Here is a 14,718-nt window from a genome sequence, read left to right on the forward strand (position 1 = left end):
AGACATCAGATAGAGCTGAGGATAATTCTTTATCTAAACAAGTCTGTCATTTTAGGATTTTGTTTTAGTTGCCACCATTTGTGACTTTGCCATTCATCAGGCTAAATCTGTGTGGATGTGAGATATACTGGTTTCCAGTGGCTCAAAAAGCATTTAGAAATCTTATCGTATTTATAAAGGACTTCTGGGCACTTCAGATCATTTTTATGGCATCTCCCAGCTCATGCAGATTTGAACAACAAGCTTTCTGGAAGTACTTGCTCACTGTAAACAGCCATGGTCTGTTTTGTTTGCAACTTGCTTTTTCTAAGATAAGAATTTTCAACAGCAGCCACTGCAATCAGTGTTTTCAGAAACACTTTGATTTGTTTACATGTTAAAATCTGAGTGCAGAAGACTGTTTTTAGCTCGCAGCCACCACAGATCTGAGGGTGGGGAAGCAGGGCAGGAAGTTCATTACAAGCCAGTGTGTTGGTTGTAACAAATCTATAGCGACTTCAGCTTGCTGATGAAGCTTTCTGACCATGCACTCTTGACTGGAGTCCCATCTGAACTGAGTGTTTTATTTTATCTCACCCTGGAGAACTCTCCTGCCATCGAGGCCATCATACATAGGGGGAGAATGGCAGTCTTGCAAAGGGAAAATTACTGCAATGGAACTACCAAATATCTTAAAAACAAAGTAGTGATAAATATTTGTACTTCTTAAAAAACTGCTGAAAATATGATTACAACAGGATGCTTTAGTAAGTACAAAAACTTCTTCCTCAACAATTAAAGAAGGTTTTCACCTTCTGCTGTTGATAACCCTCTAGCATGGGAACAGGAGCATGTGGCTCAGGCTTTTCCGCAGTCAGCTAAGGATAGGAAGAAGTATGGATTAATAAAAATAAAACTGAATGAAAAAAAATTACATGTTGTTAATTCTGTGTGATACACCTGATGGCCTGAAGGGGTTAATTAAAGACATGGAGCTAGCCAATTTTTTTCTGTGGCCAGCTAGCAGCCACCAGTGACAGATGTGAAAGGCCATGGTGCACACTTTTGTTCTTTGGAAATGACCCAACTGTGTGTTGTCTTATTTTGTTTTGCACGTTCCTGCCCACCTGCCCAATTGAGCTGCTAGGGAGATTCAGTTTTTAAATTGCCTCACTGCACTTATTATTCCACTGCCAAAGGTACTTAAGCACCAGGTACCTACTGATTTTGGTGGGATTTAGCTGCAGTGTTGCTCCTAATAGCTGCCTTCAGTCACTGCCTGAATTCAGGAATAATGGTTTCCCTCCAGCTCGCTGCCAAAGTTGAGGTTATTATAGCAGAGGAGAAAAAAAAAAAAAAAAAAAAAAAAAAAAAAAAAAAAAAAAAAAAAAAAAATTGAACCAAAACATCCCAGATGTAGGGACAGACAGCAATACCCACAAGACAGATCCAGGGAGGCCTGGGTTAGCAGGGGAGCTTGGCACGAGCTGTGCTGGCTATGCAGCTGGAAATGGTATCGTACGAGGGGCTGGGTCCAGCTGTAACGTGCTTGGTATAGGTGAGGAAATGATAATGCAAACTTGGGAGTAAATTGGATGGGCTTGTCAAAGCCAGACCAGAGAAAATGTTGCCATGGTTATTGAGTCACCCAAATAAAGAGAACACTGCTCACTTTGAAGTACAAAGGTTCAGGATGGCTTTGTGGTCCCATACAAGGGCTGTGGGCAGAGATGAGCCTTCAGATTTGCTGCCTGCTGTCATTAGGGAATGCAAATCAGGGCACGAAGATGAAAGCAGAGGGGTGATAAAGTGCCTCAGGAACCACCTATGCTGGCTGATGCCTAAAAAGTTCTCCTGGGATTTCAGGCTGATTGTTTCCTATTCTGCATAATGGGTAGGCTGACTGATTTTATTGATCTTCACTTAGTTTTCAGTGGCTTGCATTGTGAGTCCAGCCAGCTCATGCACAGTCACAAGCCCATAAATAGGCTTCCATGCCTTATACAAAACTATCTTCACAGTGAACAATCTGAACTTTAGTTTATTAAAAATAGACAGTCAACTATGAGTAGTTTGAAGACATCTGAAGAAAGATTTGAATGGATTTTTAAACAGCATAAAAAAGGGAACATACATTTATTATCATTTTAAAATAAGATTTTTTCCATATTTTAAATAGTAAAATGAGAATTAGTTTCAGCTCTATTTCTATTAGGGAAATAAATTTTCCAAGTGTTACTCATACATATGTGGTGTTAACCACTATTCTTAATTTACCCCAATGGATCTGTTGTTTTGTGAGGAAAAAAAAAAAAAAAAAAAAAAGGGATAAAAGAGGAAAGAAAACCAGTACAATTACACAGAAATTATCTGATTGCTGGGGGGGAAATAGTGCCTGTGAAGATGAGGCTCCATCTTGAAGGATTTAGAGGGAAGGGCAGCAAGGGCAAAGAAAGTCACATTAAAACAGAGATGCAGTCTCTAGTGGGTCATTTGAATTTCATCTTCAGAGTAATTTTCATGCCATTTAGCCATAACCACAGCAGGAATAAAGAGGACTAAACACATTACAGTGACAAAATTATACAAGGAGGGACTGTGGCTTGTGTTCATTGTATTTGATAATATTCAGTGATACAAGTAGGCTGAGTTAGTGCCATATCAAAGATTTTGAGTGTTCACAGAAAAAATGTGGTATGCAACAGGAGAAAGGGCTGTAGCACACTCATTCAGGGCCATTCTAAGGTACATTAAGTAATACTAAGAAGGGAGCAAAGATTCCCATGTGTTTTCAAGAAAAGTTCCTGATAGTGGAAAACAGAAGAATACAGGGAGCTCCAAAACATTCTGTGTTTCAACAGACTGGCAAAGATCATAGCTAGATCTTTCCAGCTCTTAAGAAAAGGGGGTGAGACAAACACAGACACTGAAAAACCTGGTGAAATATCATTAAAAAAGGCAATAACCAGAAACAAACTTGGGCAGTCACAGCAGCGGATAGGATATCAAGAAACAGCAGCATCCTGGGTGTTTGCAAAGAATAAGAATAAAAACCTTAGGGTTTGTTTTTTCAGGCAGTCAGGCATCAATTGAAAATATTTCTTCATTGGATTGATACTTCAAAAATCACATGCACACAGGAGTTAATTTCATCTTGCCTCAGTAGTTAATGAATGTAATGTAGAAACAAATGAAACCATAGATTTACAGAACACAAGCTTAGCAAATACTTTGGTAACATCTTTTAATCTTGTGTACTTTATAGGCCAAATGCTAAAATGAGTGTGAAGCCAATATAACAAGGTTTTCTTAAAACATGTCACCCAAGGAAAAACCAGCTGTGATTTAAATATTTCAAACAGCAGAGAGAATCTACCAAATCCATTATGGTGTTTATCCTATATGAACATGTAATCCAAATTAGACTGCTAAAAATACCTTATTTCTAACCTGAATGTATTCCTCTTGGGTTCTTTGCTACCAGATTCAAAAAACCTACTTTATCATCATAGTGGTTACATAAAAAATGATGAATCAATTAAATTCTGGCATACCAAAGTATGTGACCAATAATGGTAGGCAAAATGAAAAAGAAATATATATTTTTTCCAAACAGAATATACACACATGATTATCAAATGATACAATGAGATAAGTAGTAATCCAGCATCTGAGTTATTAAAATCTTTCCATGACTTCATTTGCAGTCAGGGTATAAAGGAATGATCAAAATGAGCTTTCTCTTCAGAAGTGATTCTCAGCAATCTTGTGTAAGTATGTCTATGCAGTCTAACAGCAGAAGAGGATTAGTTCTGCGCTTCCCAGTAATATTAATATGAGGAAGATGCTTTGCTTTCCCCCATCTCCAACCTGTGGACTCCTTGGGGTTGTGCACATGGCTACAACCAAAGAACATCTTGGAGGATGAGCACTAGGAAAGCCATTACACTGGGAAGTTCAATGCTGTTAAAGAAGCAAAGTATTTAAACTCAAAGCTAAATTCACCTGCAGGTTGCTTCATTTGACTAACGGCTCACATTAAGGACTGGCTTAGGTACGATACAACAGGTACCCACTAAATGTAGTTACTGGGGGATACTTGGCCGGTATAGAGCCAGTTGCCAGTCTGAGCCAGACTTCCTGACCGTAATTTAACTCTAACAAAGCATTTCCAGTAATCACTCTGTCAGCATACTTGTTGTTGTTAATATTTTCAGCCTGAAAAGTGAGTTTGTCTATTCCATCAATGACCAGATAGCCAGAGGCACGTGGACTAAATGATTCAATGGTATATTCAAATACATAGACCCCCAGGTACGGAACATGGAACTTCCCAGTTGCTGGGGCAAACGAGGCGCCATAGTTGACATCTAGATTGTTAAATCTGATGGGTCCTGGAGTTGTCATTCCATATGTATGAGAAGCAAAAAAAGCCACCATTGGTGCATATCTGTATGATCCTTTTGAAAAATCTGAAAAGGAATAAAGAACAATTTCAGGTGACATAAAGTGGTAGAAAGGCAACTTAGACCAGCCAGAAGACCAAAAGCAGACTTTCGGATGTCACAGCATCCTGTGGATGACCAACCTTGAGTCTGTCAAACTGAAACAGTGTATTCCTGCATAAACACATTTTTATGCCGTATTAAAAACGCAATTTTTTTCACAATTAATGCTATGTGTATCGACCAGAGAAAAATTTAGCCACAGCAAGGGAATCTTCATCTATACTATATTATCATTAAGGGAGCTTGCTTTCTTCCCTAAACCCTTCTCCTAGTTTTCCCACCCCAGGATCTCTTTCATTGCTCATGTGAGTGAGCTGAAGCCAAGAATTTTGGCATAAACAGTGAGGAGGTTTAGCACTCACAATGTTAAATGAGGGGATAAAAGTATATGGCTTTCTCTTCAAGCCGAGCCTGTACACTATCATTCCCTGCTTCTGTACAAATGATTTCATTCACTATTCATATGCTGTAATGAGTAAAAAAATCAGCCAAATGATGGCTGAAAGATGCATAAAATTCATATTCCATGTGGCTGGGTGTAAATTATTTATTGTATCTATTATGCTGAATAAGCAAAATTTTATCTTTTTTTCTTCCTTTTGAAATCTTTCTAGGGCTTCATCCTTTGTTGATGAAAGCCAGAAGCAGGCCTAAAATGACTCCTTGAGGGCACAAGTCCCCCACATCCTGGTAGCTACTGGCATTTATAGAACATTTATGGCTGCGTTGAAGCTAGTATTTCCCAGTGATGTGATTTTACCTCCCCCTACAAAATCCATGATATCATGTTCAAATACATTTACTGCACACCCTCCCACTCTGCATATTTCAGCAGAGAGCTTTCCAGCTATCATGGCAGGTCCCAAACCAATTTAATCCCATCATCTGGTCATATTAAAAAAAGAGATCACGAGTCACCCGTGGGGATTGATGCCTTCAGCACCAAAACACAGGACTCTGCTGCTTGAGTTGTCACTCATTAAAGTGAAACGTGAGACCTCTGACCAGCAAATGCTCTGTAATTAGGCCCTGGGGCAGAGGCCTGGACGGATCCTGTATTGCACTGCTAAATTCTGTACTTGCCAACACTCAGGGAATTGTCCTTCACCAGCTTCACGCTACAGTTGGCTCCTCCAAAGGGGTGGCGACAGGCACAGACAAAACCCTGTCTGTCATTGACACAGGTTCCTCCATTCTGGCACGGGGAGCTGGCACACGCTGAAAACTGCCCTGCGAAAGAGAGCCAGGAAAACCAACAGCTTCAGTTGTAATGTCACGACAGCAATACTTCCAGAGTATGCAGTGTTTTGGAAAGGCTCTTTGTCAATTCACAGTTTCTGCTGAAGTTCTCTGTGAAGGCCGACTTCAGATCCTGTCCAGCCTCCCGCTTTTACCTTAGCGCAGCACTCCCTCAGCTGTCCTCCAGGATATTCAAGATTACCTGTAAATTCTGAGTTCTGCTGGTCTCAGAGGGTCAGGCACATGCAGTAAGAAAGAAGATCCTCCAAAGTTAAATCAGGCTGCTCTTTTCAGACTGAGCCATCTTTGGGTGTACCAGAAGAGATTCTGTACTGCTGTGGTACAGGTTGGACCATTTTGTCTGTGACATTTTCCACACAGGCACATAAAAATCACTGCAGGAAAAGTCAGGCTCCTGGTGATGAAAGGTCCTAAATGCTATCCCCAGCTACTTCAAACTCGCCCATAAAGAAGTCCCTAATTCCAGTATATCTACCAAGGTTGTTGCAGAAGTTCTGGATTGCAAGCAAGAAAAACTGTACCAAACAGGTGGCTTTGCAAAGCACCCTCACTGAGGATGTCCTAGTGTCTGCTCCCAATTAGGTATGAGCTGGCCAAATTATACTCAGCCAATACAGAGAAATCTGTCAGGCCAGTGCTGCTGAGCTCTGAGACAGTAATTACCAATTGTAATTGAATAATGCGTTGGCATAGCAGTTTTCTGGGGGGAGAAAATTCAGGTCACATTAAAAATTAAATATTGCTATGAAAAATTCTCAACATAAAGCATTCTCAAACCACACATTTTTGCTTTCTCTTGGTTTTGTCAAATAAAAATCAGATATTTTAGAAAAAAACCCCTTTTTCTTTGCCAGGAATTACCAGCAAAACTCTGGAAAGAGAACTCCACACAGTTCTGTCATGGTAAATCTAGGTTGGTAGGTCAGAATTGAAAATGTCTTGCATAAAAGCATCTAGTTATTGCCAGAAAAATACTGACCTGGACTTCACATAGGTATTTCAGTAATTCCAGCATTATCTTCATTCTCCCAACCAGATATTTCACAGACTGCTGCATTTAGGCAAACTGTTTCTGTGTGATATTTTAGTTCAGCAAGCAGAAGACTGAGGCACATTGTACAGTGACACTTGAATTTGCTCTGATACAGCATATAGATTTATAAACACAACAGTCATTCTTCTCACAGAAAATCATTTCTATTCTGTAATGCCTGAAATAAAGCAATTTAGGACTGTCATGACTGGGGTCACAGCACAGGCATGAGATATGAGAAAATAATAGTTTTCTTCCCAGATAATCGCTTGCTACAGCCTTCATTGAAGTTATTTTTCACTCACACTTACTAAGCACCCACAACATTTTGCTGATATTTACCAAGTGTCAAAAGAAAGCAGGAACAGGAGGAAAACAGCTGATTGTGCTGACTGGATCATACTCCCAAAATACAACAGCTTCCTGTAAGAACACAGCAGTCACTCTGCTAATTGGCCTCTACTTATCATAAACAAGAAGTAAACCCAAGAAACAGGAAAAGATCACTAAAAGGAAATGATAATGAGATTGAGACTAGCATTTTGGAAGTCTGCTGTGGGGTGATTTTGCCCAAACTTCACCTTGGAGTTAATTCAAATTCAGACATAACTTTACCTACATTAAATTAACCCTCCTGGAGAAGCACTGCTTAGCAGCAACTGGGAAGCTCCTCCATTTGCTAGGATAGAACAAGATGTGTGGGGGGGTTTGAATCAAATTAGGATTTTCAGATCAAGAGGAAAATGCTGCAAGATCACCTCTGTGACAATAATCTCTATGTAACTATGCAACAGTAGCATCTTTCTGCTGTCATTTCTGGCTGAGGCTGCTCCTCTGCCCCTTATTTTCTCTTTTCTTGCTGAAAAGTGTCCTGAGACACTATGTCTGAATTATCTCCTAGGGGTAAAGATGCCAGAAGGTTCGGATTAGGAAAGGATCTCCTACTACAGCAAATATTTTATTGTTAATGGATGTTTCACAACTTAGTCGTCTGGATGAGTAAAAGAGAGAGACTATAAATTAAAGGCTTAAATTGTCACTATTACTAGCAGAGAATAAAATGTAGTTGCTAATTACACTTCATATGGCAGTAATGAGAAGAGCCAGTTAATGCTCAGTTTTGCTACTCTTTGGGAGGGCAAAAAGCCAGAAGCTCTTTTGGGAAATAGACCGCCAGTGCTGTGCAAACAACTAATAAAGCTCTGTCAGTATCTCCTGGAGTGTTGTTAGAAGCAAAACAAACATCCAGCAATTTAACTGTCTCCTTACAAAAACTATGGACTCCAGTAGTTCAGTTTGGAAATTCTTCTGACCAGGAGGGTAACCTAAAAACACATTCTCAGTATTCAGTTATCAGTAGCTGCTTCTCAGGAAGCCCTAGGACAGTGGAGGAGCCTGGGAATCTGCTAAACCACCCTGCTCTCACAGGGTCAGTCAAACTGGTTGCCAGCTTGTAGCTATTCATCACCTCTGTCTGAGCACTCTCAGGCTGACAGTGGGCAAAAAGCAAGTAGGAGATGGCTGTGCCCTCCAGTTTTGGGTGGGGTGGAGTGTCAGGGCTGATCTCAGCTACCTGGACTCAAGCAACTCTTGTTTCTCTGTTAAGCAGAGATATCTAATGATTCCAGTGCGATGATTTTAAGCTCACCAAATTAAAAGCAACACAACAGTTTCAGCAACCAATTAGCCTAATGAGTAAGTATGCAAATTTGAAGTGTATGTCACCAAGCTGCACTGGAATAACCATCTCATTTGTGCAATTAAAGCACGAGATGGAAAACATTTGAATAGGTTAATTTCACTTCAAATAAAGGCTTGAATGACAAAGCAACAATCGGAGCTTGCATTTCTGTTGTTAGAAATCTTGTGAACACAATCAGAAATAAGACACAAAGGTGAGAATGAAATGAAATTACCTCACACAGGTGCACTGTTCTAAAGACAAATATAACAGCTTGACTCGTGATTCATGGTGACGGGAGGGTGGCATAATCTAAATAAAGCAAAACCCACAACTAACACAAGACATGCAACAAGAGGGTAAATTCACATTTGGAAAGCACAGCAGCCTCTAGATTCCTTAGAGAGCAGCACTAACAGCTGTTAATTCAGTTTTCCAACAGGAAAATGGGAACTCAAACTGCTCTCACACTGCATGATATTTCTGCAGGAGAACTGTACATTGGAAAGTAGGACCAGTCTAACCCAAACCCAAGACTAATTAATAATTACTTTGTGGGTATATATATATATAATACATATCTTAATGTCACTATCTCCTCTTAGATACTGAAACTGGCTTAAGATAATAGCTTTTTTATCCATCCTGGGTTGCTGTTACAGTCAGTATCAGGTGAAGTGTTGGTGCCTTCACCTCTCATACACATATTGCAGCCTCTACTTGACATAGACCTTTTCTTTAGTTCATTCCAAAATATGGGAAGCCTGCAAAGATTTATGCCCCTTCATATGCAATGCAAACTTACATTGCTTTCTTTGGATTTCATCTAATTACTTTGGAAAGTATTACTTCAGGGTCAAATCATGAACACATTAAAGCAAGTTAAACCCCTTAGAGTAGGTTCAAATATTAAACATATTGTATTCAATGAAAAGTGTCATTCACCTCTTTTTCAAATATTGGGGTTTTTAGTTAAAAAACGAAATCTAAGATGAAATACATTTTATAATTAGCCAACTATGCCTTAGCGTTTCTTCCAGAAATTTTAGTAGAGGCAGCACAAATCTTTGGTGGTGTCCTAGAGCTTGTGAGAATTTTTTTTTATGGAGAAGTAAAATCTACCCAGGCAGAAGATGGATATTTGTTAATTAGGGTAATGGTCTTGCTTCTTTAACTTACAGAAATATAATGTATGGCTTTACTCAGCATGTGTTAAGTACAAAATCTCATTACCAATGGAAAAGTCAGCATAAACATTGCTAAGTAGATATCTCATAAAAATAAGGCTTCGCAACATCTGCAAAGAACTGCACTTTGTGTAAGTGAGCATATATCCAATGCTGTCAAGCAAGTTATTTGTTAAAATTGAGGATAAATAATAAATGGGAAAGACATAAATTCATCAATACGAAGTGAAAACCAGAGCAGGAGGCACCTTCCTGTGTTTCAGGCAAGTAGTGCTAGTGATACTTTCCAAAAAAGTACATGGTGTGGGAAGGATCAAAGACATCTCCCCTTTTCTCTTAATTTCAATTTCGAACAAAGTTTTATCATTTCCATCCTGTGAAGTGCCAGTAAGAGACAAACCAAAATGTCTGAGGAAGAACCACATTTTGAATACCAAAATATTCAAATTACTTGCTGCATTTTAAGTGTGATTGCCTCCTCTAGTAACTGTGTCCCCTCTCTAAGTGAAAACATAACCAAGGACTGAAATCCTTCAATGGGGATGTCTTTCATCAGAAACCAAGCTATCCATGGGATTATGGTTTTACAAAGGATCCTTTCCATTGATTATTGAGAAATGCAGTCCCTAGGACAGGAAGAGCTGAAGAAACAAAGTGGAAAGGAAGGAAAAAAGCATGGAGAGGGAAAAGGAGATTGCCCATGACCTTAGCACATGAACAACAGTAATAGCTCTTATTATCTCTACATCTGCTTGCAATAGGGACCAGGTATAGGTTTAGAAATGTTCCTAAGTTTAAGAGCATTTTGCAGAAAATATTCAGGTCTGGATCTTCAAGAGTATCTGGACATGTCTCTGTCATTAAGAAACCTCTCTAATTTTAAAATGAATTATAGTCATCTCAGCACTTTGAGTCACTCATCCAATCTTCATTTTCTGTATTGTGCCAGAAATTATATTTCCATAAAATATCATCTTGTGCTATTGATTTTCACTCAAGCATGATTGCAGAAGTCACAGCCCAAGAGTCTGTACTTCTGTGAATTCATTCATAATTCATTTCACATGATGGCATTTGAATTTAAGTTCAGAAGCAGATTACACTCATAATTTCCTTTTTAAGAATGGCAGCTCCTGCTTGGCTGAGCTGCTCTCCAGGTGGACTAAAGCCAACTTTACTCTATTGGCTGGATTCCTGCTTTTTCAGGAACACACTACTGTAACTGCACTTATCAATGAAATCCTGAAGGAGCCAGCAAAAGTCTCATTACAGTAATTTTTGTTCACTTGCTTCAGGTTTTTGATACCTTTCATCCCTGCTGACACTGCAAAGTACTGATGCAATTCCATATTTCTCTCCGAGCTTGCATATATTTTTTTTCTACTGAAATTGCTAATTGAGATGCAGGCATGAAACTCTTGTTCTTTAGACTTTGTCTAAACTGTCAGTAACTTTTAAAAGGTCAGGCTCTCAGCTGAGTGTGTGTGCATGTATATACACCTTAAACTGATCAGATGGAAATCTATTAAGGAAAATTAAGCAGAGTACAAAATCTCATAAGTAAAATACATTATTTTGTAAGCAAGAGACTAATCTCAGGCTCCTCTGAAACACTCTTTGCAGCAGTCTTTAAACTTCTCATTTACTCTCAGTCAAGTTCTGCCACTCAGTTCATCACAAAGGTTACTTAAGCCTTTATAAAACATACCTTGATATTTAGTAGAGTAAAATGCATTACCTGGATCTATTGCATTATCCGTGTTTCTCTGGCTTCGGCTGGCCAGGCTCACGGTGGCATTTCCGGACACTTTTTTTGCTGGGAAGGGTTTCTTTATAGTTGGTTTCATCTGCTTCTGAAGTTTGGTGACATTGTTCATTGCATTTACCATCGATATGTCAACATGCTGGGTTAAATTTGTCAAAATAATTCCTGCTTTTACTTCAAGCACAGATTCAATGAGCTCCTTGAGGCCTCTCTGCAGCAGGGGGATATCTGGCTGAGCCAATTTAATTAGCACAGGTATGCTTGTGTTCACTCTCTGGATGCTGCTGTTGGCATCCTGGCACAGCCCCCAGGCCTCATGAGCAGTCTTGTTCACAAGTGGAATGACATTTGAGAAACGGATTGACTTGGCTTCCAGGGCCTTAATCCTGGAACTCAGTGCCTGGAGCTGAAGTGAGACCACCTGCTCTTTCTCTGTGGAGGCAGCTTTGCTTTTCAGTGAGATACAGTTGCTGGCCAAAATCTTAGATATTTTTGACTCTGCATTCAGAAGGCGAACCTCATGGTCCTTTGAACCCTCCACAGAGTCAAATAGTTTTTCTTCCAGACGGCTGATACCTTGTTGCTGCTTTTCCACTTTCAATGACATATCATTTAAAATATAGAAAACTCTACTGAAATTGTGGAATATACTTTTGTCAGACTCCTTGTGCAGAAGATCAGAAAGAGATGGCACTACTTGTGAAGTAATTTCATATCTCTTTTTATAAAGCAGTGACTGGAGGGATTCATTCAACTGCTGGAACTGGGGAATAAAAGCCAGGATGCTGTCCAGTTCCTCAGCTCTGCCACAGCAACCTTCAGTCTCATTTCTTAGAGCATGTAGCATGTCTTTCAGTACATAATTATCTCGAATAGAATCAATAGCACTGTTTACTATTATCATGGTCTTGTTTAATCCATCTTCTATTTCCATGGAGCATCCATTAACACGACTCTCAAACAATTCCTGATAAGCCTGAGATTCATTTTTAAGTCCTTCCTGAATTTTGGAAAGTTCCTTCATTGCAGAACTCATTCCGTTAATGACAACAGTGAGGTTTTCAAGTTTCTCTTTGAATTCTTCAGCTTGGATTTGTTGCTCATACTCTGAAGTCAGACTAAAAGGTACCCCTTGCTCAATCAAGGGTTGCAGGATCTCCATATCATAGCACAAGTCATTAATCTGCTCATTCATTCTGTCCACCTTATTGCCCAATGGAAGGAACACATCAGAGAGACTCTTGTTTAGAGCAACCACACTCTCTTGGACTGCTGCCAGCTGTGCTTGGAAATCTGTCCTGCTCTCTGACAACATGTCATCACAGACCCCCAGAACAGAGTCTCTCTGAATTTCCAGTGTAACGCTGAGATTGCTGATCTTGCTATCTTGGACTCTTAAGTCATCAAAAATCTCTAGCACCATCATGCCCTGTCTCTTTACTTTCTCATGCAGTGTGATCATGTACTCTGTAACATTGTACTCCATGACCTTATCTGCTGAGGGGAGGTTTTGTCTTGAAGATTGTTCAGCTACTAACAGTTGTTCATGAGCATCTCTCATTTCAGTAAGGGTCCTATTTAAAGATTGATAATAAATTACACTTCTTGACTGTTGATGCTCCAAGTTAGCTTCCAAGGACTTCTGCTTTTCTTGTAAAGCTTTGACAGGCTTGTCACAAGTGAGGGCCATTTCCTCTCTCATCTGCACCATATGGCTCTTCAGTTCCAGAATGTCAAGCTCTGTTGGCCCACTGTCTTTCTCCTGAGCAAATTTATTTTGCGTCTCATTCAGATGCTTGACTAATTCTTTAGTATTTTCAAGGTCACCTGACATACTAGACATAGTCTTGAAAATTTGAGCCATGCTCTCTTGCATTTCACCTTGGAATACTTGAAAGTGTTCTCCAACTATGTCTTTGATTAAGTCATTAATACTCCTGGATTTGAGACCTTAGGGGGAAAGGAGAAATATGGAGAAAATCAAATCAACGGTGTTAGTATCTTTTAAGTTTTTCCCACAGTGTGAGCAAACACAGTGCTGCACAAAGGTGAAACACAGATCCCTGCCCCAATTTACCCACATGTAGAGTAAAATGTATAGCTGAAGAATGTAGAGCATGCTTACAGTTGATATACAGCTGTAGTGTCTGAGGATTCATCCCTGTTTATACTGAAAGCAGTGGGACTTTTGCTAGCATTTTGAAAGGGCAAACTCAAATTCTTCATGTGCTATCAACTTTGACCTCCCACCTAAGCTGTTTCTGAGCACTGAAAGGAGGAGATCCGTGTGCTTTTGTGGCTTGCTCATAAAAAAATGATGTGTCCTTTCTCCAGTAGGAAGTTAAGGCAAAACCCCATCTACTTTACAGCATTACAGTCAAGAAATGAAAGCAGAGATTATTACCTTCGTGCTGTATTGTATGCACTAGGCGATAATGCAACACACTATTGTGAGAAAGAAGCAAAATAAAAATAATAGCCTCATGGAATATCTAAAGTTAGTCACACTAAAACTGCTGCAAAATGAGGGCATTTTAAAGGTAAAAACTTTAAGCTTTACATACTACAACTCCTTAAATAGCTCCTAGAGATTCTGATGCTGAAAAGCACTAGGGAGAAGTGAATGTGTAGGAATTCTGCCCCAGTGAACAGCATGAAAATATATTTCTGATAGAGCCTTAGAGTGGTCAAGACACATAAAAGAGTTCTGCATAACATATTTCAATCAATTAGAACAGTTCTGCTCTGGTGTGAGATTCGAAGGAATTTTATAATTTTTTCTCCAAAGGTAGCTCCTCTGTCCAACTAAAACACTTCTTTGCACAGTTTTCATAAACCCTATGAACATTTGCAGCCAGACTGTAATATAATGATTAAACTCTTCAAACTCTACAATGCCTCAATGATCACAGGTTCTCTGATTAAAAATGTATTGATAAAGATAGAAATTATCTGTTCCCTTCTTCCATTTTCTCTTCAACTAATTCTATAGCCTGGAATTTATTTCTTCATCTCTAAAACACTGAGGCATGTTTTGAAAACTTATTTGAAGGTACATTCTCAGCAAGTGCAGTAAAACATCAGGAAATCAAGTTTGCTAGCCCAGGAAAGAGTCACATCAGGAAGCTAGCATGAAGTTTCCTAAGACTTAAACTCCATTATTGACAACTGAGGTCCCAAATGTCCCAGCAATTTCACATCAAGTATAATAAACAGCAGTGATAATGCTGAGATTATTTTCTTCATTTTAACTACCTAAAGAGCAAATCAATGACTAGACAGGTGCATTGCAAATGAATATTCAC

At 39.3% G+C, this 14,718-nt stretch overlaps 1 protein-coding gene across 2 annotated transcripts in view; it reads right to left on the minus strand.

Moving 5' to 3' along the window:
- Positions 1-3,064: 3,064 nt before the first annotated feature.
- The window catches only part of MMRN1 (multimerin 1), a 39,468-nt gene continuing 27,814 nt past the window's right edge, over positions 3,065-14,718 (minus strand). For both annotated transcript variants that reach the window (XM_040065303.1, XM_058420766.1), the window contains exons 6-8: positions 11,387-13,363; positions 5,571-5,717; positions 3,065-4,451 (exon numbers count right to left, since the gene is read on the minus strand). In XM_040065303.1, the coding sequence (XP_039921237.1) occupies positions 4,030-4,451; positions 5,571-5,717; positions 11,387-13,363 (2,546 nt within the window). In that variant the 3' untranslated portion in view covers positions 3,065-4,029. The remainder of the gene's footprint in view (positions 4,452-5,570; positions 5,718-11,386; positions 13,364-14,718) is intronic.

This window comes from Hirundo rustica, chromosome 5, assembly GCF_015227805.2.
Source record: "Hirundo rustica isolate bHirRus1 chromosome 5, bHirRus1.pri.v3, whole genome shotgun sequence".
Taxonomy (NCBI): Eukaryota; Metazoa; Chordata; class Aves; order Passeriformes; family Hirundinidae; genus Hirundo; species Hirundo rustica.